Source organism: Salvelinus sp. IW2-2015, unplaced genomic scaffold (genome assembly GCF_002910315.2).
Source record: "Salvelinus sp. IW2-2015 unplaced genomic scaffold, ASM291031v2 Un_scaffold2578, whole genome shotgun sequence".
In the NCBI taxonomy this organism is placed as follows: domain Eukaryota; kingdom Metazoa; phylum Chordata; class Actinopteri; order Salmoniformes; family Salmonidae; genus Salvelinus; species Salvelinus sp. IW2-2015.
This window is the reverse complement of record NW_019943888.1, coordinates 139,201-146,954: the sequence shown is the minus strand read 5'-3', so window position 1 is coordinate 146,954 and position 7,754 is coordinate 139,201. Positions and strand designations below refer to the sequence as shown.

At 43.4% G+C, this 7,754-nt stretch overlaps 2 protein-coding genes across 2 annotated transcripts in view; one reads left to right on the top strand and one right to left on the bottom strand.

The window, feature by feature from the left end:
* Window positions 1–536: 536 nt before the first annotated feature.
* On the bottom strand, window positions 537–4,094 carry LOC112074317 (uncharacterized). Its single transcript, XM_024141514.1, has 2 exons — window positions 4,066–4,094; window positions 537–1,173 (listed from the first exon to the last, which is right to left on the bottom strand). Exons 1-2 carry the CDS (start codon window positions 4,092–4,094, stop codon window positions 537–539), a joined length of 666 nt encoding a protein of 221 aa, XP_023997282.1.
* The window catches only part of LOC112074315 (KN motif and ankyrin repeat domain-containing protein 1), a 102,594-nt gene continuing 96,492 nt past the window's right edge, over window positions 1,653–7,754 (top strand). Inside the window, 2 exon segments of the mRNA XM_070440471.1 lie at window positions 1,653–1,865; window positions 4,815–4,870. Of these exon segments, the coding sequence (XP_070296572.1) occupies window positions 4,834–4,870 (37 nt within the window). The 5' untranslated portion in view covers window positions 1,653–1,865; window positions 4,815–4,833.

Sequence of the window (7,754 nt, the reverse complement as noted above, 5' to 3'; positions counted from 1 at the left end):
TAATATAGCTGGTCGTGGTAATGAATAGCTGGTCAGTGGGTAATATGCTGATGTATCTAAATCAGAGTTTTTTTATATAGCCTTCGTATCAGCTAACTATCTTCGAATGCTTTACGACACCGCTAAAATCCAACAGCAAGCATGCGGTGTAGAAGCAGGTAATACTGGCATTAAAGCCGGTCGGGTAATGCGACAGTGGTAATTTAGCCGTCAGTGGTATTAGCCGGTCAGTGGTAATATAGTGTCAGTGGTAATAGCCGGGTCAGTGGTAATATACGGTAGATGGTAATATGCGGGTCCAGTGGTACTTAGCGTCAGTGGTAATATAGCGGTCCGTGGTAATGGTAGCTGGTGTAATAATAGCGGTCGGGTATAGCGGGTGGTAATTGATGTATTGTGGTATCGTTACTGTAAGGCTGGTTTAGATGTATATATATAATAGGTGCTGGCTGGGGCTTGGAGCTTGGTGAGTGGTTAGAGTTGGTTAGGGGCTTGGTGAGTGGTCTGGGGCTTGTTTAGGGGCTTGGTGAGGGGTCCTAGGAGGCTTGGCTAGGGGCTTGGTGGGGGTCTAGAGGCTTGGGGCTAGGGGTTGGTGGGGGTCTAGAGGCTTGGCTAGGGTTGTGAGGGTAGAGGTTGGTGAGGGGTCTGGGTGAGGGGTCTAGAGGTTGGTGAGGGGTCTGGTGAGAGGTTAGAGGCTTGGTGGTTGGTGAGGAGTCTGGAGGCTTGGAGGGGCTTGGAGGTTGGTGCTGGAGTCTGGAGGCTTGGTAGGGCTTGGAGGATTGGTAAGGGCGTGGAGGCTTGTAGGGGTTGGTGAGGAGTCTGGAGGCTTGTGAGGAGTCTGGAGGCTTGGTGAGAGGTCTGGAGGCTTGGTAGGGGTTGGAGGTTGGTAAGGGGTCTGAGGCTTGGTGAGGTCTGGAGGCTTGGTAAGGGGTCTGGAGGCTTGGTGAGGGTCTGGAGCGTTGGTGAGGAGTCTGGAGGCTTGGTAGGTCTGGAGGCTTGGTAAGGGGTTGGAGGTTGGTAAGGGTCTGAGGCTTGCTAGGGGCTTGGTGAGGATCTGGAGCTTGGTGAGGAGTCTGGAGCTTGGTGAGGGTCTGGAGGCTTGGTGAGGAGTTCGGAGTTGTAAGGGGTTCGAGGCTTTGGTAGGGGTTTGGAGGCTTGGTGGGAGTCTGGAGGCTTGGTGAGGGTGGGGGTTGGTGAGGGGTCTGTGAGGGTCTAGGGCTTGGGGTGGGGGGGGGTGGGCTGTGAGGGGTCTGGAGTTTGGTAGGGGTTGGTGGGGTCTAGAGGCTTGGTAGGGTGCTTGTGAGGTGGTCTACAGGCTTGGTTAGGGGTTTGGTTAGGGGCTGGTGGGGGTCTGGAGGCTTGGCTAGGGGCTTGGTGAGGGGTGTGGAGGCTTGGTTAGGGGTTGGTTAGGGGTTTGGTGAGTGGTTCTGAGGCTTGGTTAGGGGCTTGGTGAGGGGTCTGGAGGCTTGGCTAGGGGCTTGGTGAGGGGTCTGGAGGCTTGGTTAGGGGCTTGGTAAGGGGTCTGGAGGCTTGGTGAGGGGCTTGGTGAGGGGTCTGGAGGCTTGGTGAGGGGTCTGGGGGCCTGGTGAGGGGTCGGGACGATGGGCTAGGGGCCTGGTGAGGGGTCGGGAGGCTTGGTTAGGGCTCAGGGGTCACGGGCTAAAGGCTGTTTCCTCTAATAGGAAGAGAGCTGTCATTTAAGGTATTAGCTGTCTAATCTTAGCTGTAACCCCCCCTCCCCCGGGCTGTTTTTCTGGGTTGGGGATGCCAGGCGCATAGGTTATAGTACACAGTGTTACTGCTACAGCTGCTACCTACATGCTGTCTGTCTGTGGGAGAGGAGAGAGGTAGAATGAGACTTGCAGGTAGGAGCTTAGTGTTCAGTTAGAAACATAACATTTGATAAGAGTATTGTTTTTGATGGTTGACTGAATTTGTCATGTTTGTTAGTAGTATCTAACTTTGTAAGTACATATCTAACTCTTGCAAGAGTGCAAAGGCAGTTAACCAGCTAGCACATAATGTTTATATGTTAAATATATGACTAAACTTCATTTTTAAGCCCGCGTTTTATCATAATTGTTTATAAAAAAAGATCTGTCAGCTGTATTTTGCAGAGGGGGCACACTGACTGGACCAGGCAAAGAGTACCCCGCCTATTCTCCTTACCCAGCAAGCACAACTTTCCGAGAACCATATGTTTATTACAGCTTGGTGAAAGCGTGGTTGTCCTATGCCTTTTCTGCATACAACCTTCCCACAACTTTATGGGAATGGTYCAGGATACTTGCTTGTCTTTGGAACATTCTCAGCACATTTAAGGAACTTGACAAAGAAACATTATTTTCTTAGTATTTCATTACTTTAACAGAACGTTTCCTAAAAGTTCAAACATGTTTACATTTAATAAAACAGTTGGTAATGTTCTAGGAACGTTCTCCAACTGGTTTGACATTGGGAATGTTCTCAAATAGTTCAGAGAACGTTAAGAAAACTTTAGTAACATTCTAAGAATATTCTAGAGAACATTCTAAGAATGTTATCTAAAAACATATATATTCCGTTCTCCGCATCAACAAAACTGTCTATCCACTATCTTCTCTAATTGGCCACACTTCATGAGCGCTTGTTTCCTTTGAAATGGGGTCTGATTGAATAGACTAAAATGAACAGCTTTGTGTGAGTATAAAAACATGGCATGCTAGCTCCATCCTGGTGAGGGGTCTGGTGAGGGGTCTAGGGGCTTGTTGAGGAGTCTGGAGGCTTGGTAATGAACAGCTTTGTATGAGTAATAAAACATGGCATGCTAGCTCCATCCTGGTGGCGCATGAGACTAATTCCATGGATAAAGAATCTCACTGATGCCGTGTCACAGTAAAAATGTAAACAGTAAAAATGATGTCATAAGGTGAATGCACCAATTTGTAAGTCACTCTGGATAAGAGCGTCTGCTAAATGACTTAAATGTAAATGTAAATGTAAAAAAGAAATGTGTTTGCGTGATTAATGTCTATGGAAATGAATTTCCATGTGTCCTATCTGTGCTTTGAGTTAAACTCAAAATATTAAAAGTCTTATTGAAACATTATTGGACGTTTTAAGGAAGTTATTGAAAAAGCTCCAAATAACTTTATAATTTCAATCTCAGAGCGTAAATAGAAACCTCCCAGGAAACCTTCAAGGAACCAGACTAAAACATTCTCAGAACCTCCCTGCAACCTTAAATATACGTTCCCAGACAGGGCCAAATGTTCACTTCTGTTCTCAGAACGTTTAAAAAACATTGGCTTCATTCCCACAACCAATAGAGTACCACAGTATGAGTCATAATACCCATAAAACCTAGCGGTCAAACAGAGAAATGGTTCCAATAGTTTTTCCACCATAAATTTGAGAAACACTTAAAATAAAGGCTGTGTTTCATGTAAGCTTATCCTGGTGTGACGTTTTGATAATCTTGTAAATCTCTGTTGGACAAGGTGACTTTTATCAATATATTCGCCTGTATTTACCCCCCAAAAATGAAATGCTAATGTGGCTATCATAAAGAACTACAAATGCCATGATGATCTGGACGAGACTGTCGGATCGAGGCAAAGGTAAGAATTTCTGGATTAACTATCTAATGTTAGCTAATGTAATGAATAAATTGGCTACGTTTTTTTAAATATTTATTCTGTGAACTGTCTTGTGTAAGTTTGAAATTGACACAATACCTGTTAGCAAAGGTGTCAGCTAGAGATGATGTGCAGGAGCTTGCAGGGATTTGTAGTTTTGCATGATTTCTACTTTGATGCTAATTTGCTTTCTCGAATCTGAGAGTAAATAGAGACAAATATATTAATCCAAGTCACCTTGTCTGATAGTGGTTATTAAAACATCATGCCATGGTAAGCCTACACGAAACACAGCCCTTATTTTAAGTTTTTCTCCCTATGGAAAAAATGTATGGTGGAAAAACAAATAGAACCATTTCCCTGTTTAACCGCTAGGTTTTATGGGTATTATGACACCTCCACTGTGGAGCTCTATGTTAAACCAAAAACATATTTTACCACAACGAACCAAATGTGCTCGCTGGGTAGTTTACGCATTCCCTCGAATGTTCCCCTAATCTAGTTTATATGACTCGTTCTAGAACATAGCATAGTGCAACTGAAAACTCCTTCACCTTGGAAATATTATAATTAGCTCTGAAATGTGACCTGCCATACTGGTATATTTAACCAGGACTCTTAGTTTGAGTCTATTTTGAAATGGAAGTACATTTGGACCGAGGCTACATGCATACTGTAGGTTTAAATATTGGCAAACATTTATTCAGCTACAGTTGATTACTTTGCTTTATTTACCTTTTAAATGATGCAGCAGTGTTGAAACTGTTTGCTTAGACAATGTTTATAAATGTCCCTGATCAGCTAAAGTGGTCTAGTTCATCGATGTTGTTATGGCTACGTACGGATGAACGTTTTAGTGCCAAGTCACTTCAAAATGGCCGCTTTATTATGACTCGGTCAGCCATATGTTGTTTTGCTGGTAAAATGGCAGTTACCTAATGCCTCTTGACTTCCATGTTAGCTTTTCCCCCATACTTCACCCGCTAACTGATATAATAATGAACTTCTGGGGCCCTTTTTAAGCCCTTCTACTCAGATTAACCAGTCAGGTGACTCACTATGCAGGTTTGTCTTCTGATGTTGACCACCTACATGGTTGTATTAGGATTTCAATTGAACGAGTTTATTTAAGAAAATGTATGTGGATGTGAGAGTGGCAGCAGGCCTATTTTAAAGGTTCTCCTCCCTCCTCTACAGGTGTGTATACGAACAACCCATGGAGCAGGAAACCTTGGAAACCTTGGAGATTATTGGTCAGTCGTGTGTGTGTGTGAGTGCGTGCCTGTGTCTGTGGTGGTATAATGTTTTGGGGAGCATCTCTCTGTCAGTAGCTCCTCTCTCCCTCTCCTTTCACCCTCTCTGCTGCTTTACAGTTTATATAGCTTTATGGATATCATAAGGTGAATGCACCAATTTGTAAGTCGCTCTGGATAAGAGCGTCTGCTAAATGACTTAAATGTAAATGTAAATGATGAAAATGGTTTTGTTACAGTCTAATGATATGGAAGTACCTGAGTTGAAAGTACTAGTCATTTTCCACAGTCACGGGTCATTTTCCACAGTCACTGGTCATTTTCCTCAGTCACTGGTCATTTTCCACAGTCACGGGTCATTTTCCTCAGTCACGGGTCATTTTCCTTAGTTGTCCAGTAACCTATTTGTACACTCCACAAACGAGTGCACTGAGAGTCAGGAAGCACGTTCAGGGAGTGAGTGTTTTAATAAATAAATGAAACAACGCTTTGACATGAAAACATGTTGATGTGTTGTGAGTCAATAACACCTGAGGAAAGAACCAAGGGGAGGGACCGATAGATAATCAAGGAGGTGATGGAGTCCAGGTGAGTGAGGCGCAGGTGCACGAGACGATGGTGACAGGTGTGCGGGATAATCAGCAGCCCGATGACCTAGAGGCCGGAGAGGGAGTAAATGTGACACTAGGAATGAGATTTTCCTCAACAATGAGCTAGAATATGTTAGAAGCATCTTTGGCAGCGATTACAGCTTTGAGTCTTCTTGGCTTAGTCTCTTAAGAGCTCTGCACACCTGGATTGTACAATATTTGCCCGTTATTCTTTTCACAATTTCTTCAAGCTCTGTCAAGGTTTTGGGGGTCATGGCTACACAGCAATTTTCAAATCTTGCCATGGATTTTTTAGTCAATTTAATTGTTTTAAATTTTAAAGTAAATTTAAGTCAAAACTGTAACTTTGCCACTAACAAACAGTGTAGATTTGGCCTTGTGTTATAGGTCATTGTCCTGTTGAAAGGTGAATGAATCTCCCAGTGTGGTGGAAAGCAGAGTGAAGCAGATTTTCCTCTAGGATTTTGCCTGTGCTTAGCTCCATTCCGTTTATTTTTGTCCTGGAAAACTCCCCTATCTTTGCTGATGTCAAGCATACCCATAACACAATAAAGAGGCACTCAGTGATGTGTTGTGTTGGATTTTCCCCAAACACAAAACTTTGCATTTAGACAAAAAACTTCCGAATTCAACTGTATATACAGGGAGTACCGGATCAATGTGGAGCTATATACAGGGAGTACCAGTACCAGATCAATATGGAGCTATATACAGGGAGTACCAGTACCACATCAATATGGAGCTATATACAGGGAGTACCAGTACCACATCAATATGGACCTATATACAGGGAGTACCAGTACCACATCAATATGGAGCTATATACAGGATGTACCCGTACCACATCAATATGGAGCTATATACAGGGAGTACCAGTACCAGATCAATATGGAGCTATATACAGGACGTACCAGTACCAGATCAATGTGCAGCTATGTGCAGCTATATGCAGGAAGTACCAGTACCGGATCAATGTGGAGCTATATACAGGGAGTACCAGATCAATGTGGAGCTATAAACAGGAAGTACCAGTACCAGATCAATGTGGAGCTATATACAGGGTGTACCAGATCAATGTGGAGCTATATACAGGGAGTACCAGATCAATGTGGAGCTATATACAGTGAGTTACCAGTACCAAGATCAATTTATGGAGCTATATTACAGGTAGTTTACATAACCAGATAATATGGAGCTATATACATGAGTACCAGTACCAGATCAATATGGAGCTATAACAGAGTTACCAGTACCAGATCAATGTGGAGTATATACAGGGAGTACCAGATCAATGTGGAAGCTATATTTAAACAGGGAGTACCATATCCAAGTATGGAGCTATATACAGGAAGTACCAATCATTGTTGGAGCTATATACAGGAAGTACCAGATATCAATATGGGAGCTATATACAGGGAGTACCAGTACCAGATCAAATGGAGTATATACAGTAGTAACAGTACCAATCAATGTGGGATTATATACAGGGGAAGGTACCAGATCAATGTGGAGCTATATACAGGGAGTACCAGAGTCATTGTGGAGCTATATACAGGAGGAGTACCAGATCAATGTGGAGCTATAAACAGGAAGTACCAGTACCAATCACATGTGGAGCTATATTACAGGAGTACCAGTACAGATCAACTGTGAGCTATATACAGGGAGTACCAGATCTGTGGAGCTATATACAGGAAGGTACCAGATCAATGTGGAGCTATAATACAGGAAGTACCAGATCATTGGGAGCTATATACAGGGAGTACCAGATTCAATGTGGAGCTATTAACAGGAAGTACCAGTACGCATATCAATGTGGAGCTATATACAGGGAGTACCAAGTCAATATGGAGCTATATTACAGGGGGAGTACCAGATCAACGTGGAGCTATAATACAGGAGTACCCAGATCCCAATGTGGAGCTATATACAGGAGTACAAGATCAATGTGGAGCTTATACAGGAATACCAGTACCAGATCAATGTGGAGTTATATACAGGGAGTTACAGATCCAATGTGGAGCTATATACAGGGAGTACCAGTACCAGATCAACGTGGAGCTATATACAGGGAGTACCATACCAGATCAATATGCAGCTATATACAGGGGAGTTACCAGAATCAATATGGAGCTATATACAGGAGTTACCAGATCAATGTGGAGCTATATACAGGGGAGTACCAGCTCAATGTGGAGCTATATACAGGGAGTACCAGTACCAGATCAATTGTGGAGCTATATACAGGGAGTACCAGTACCAAATCAATATGG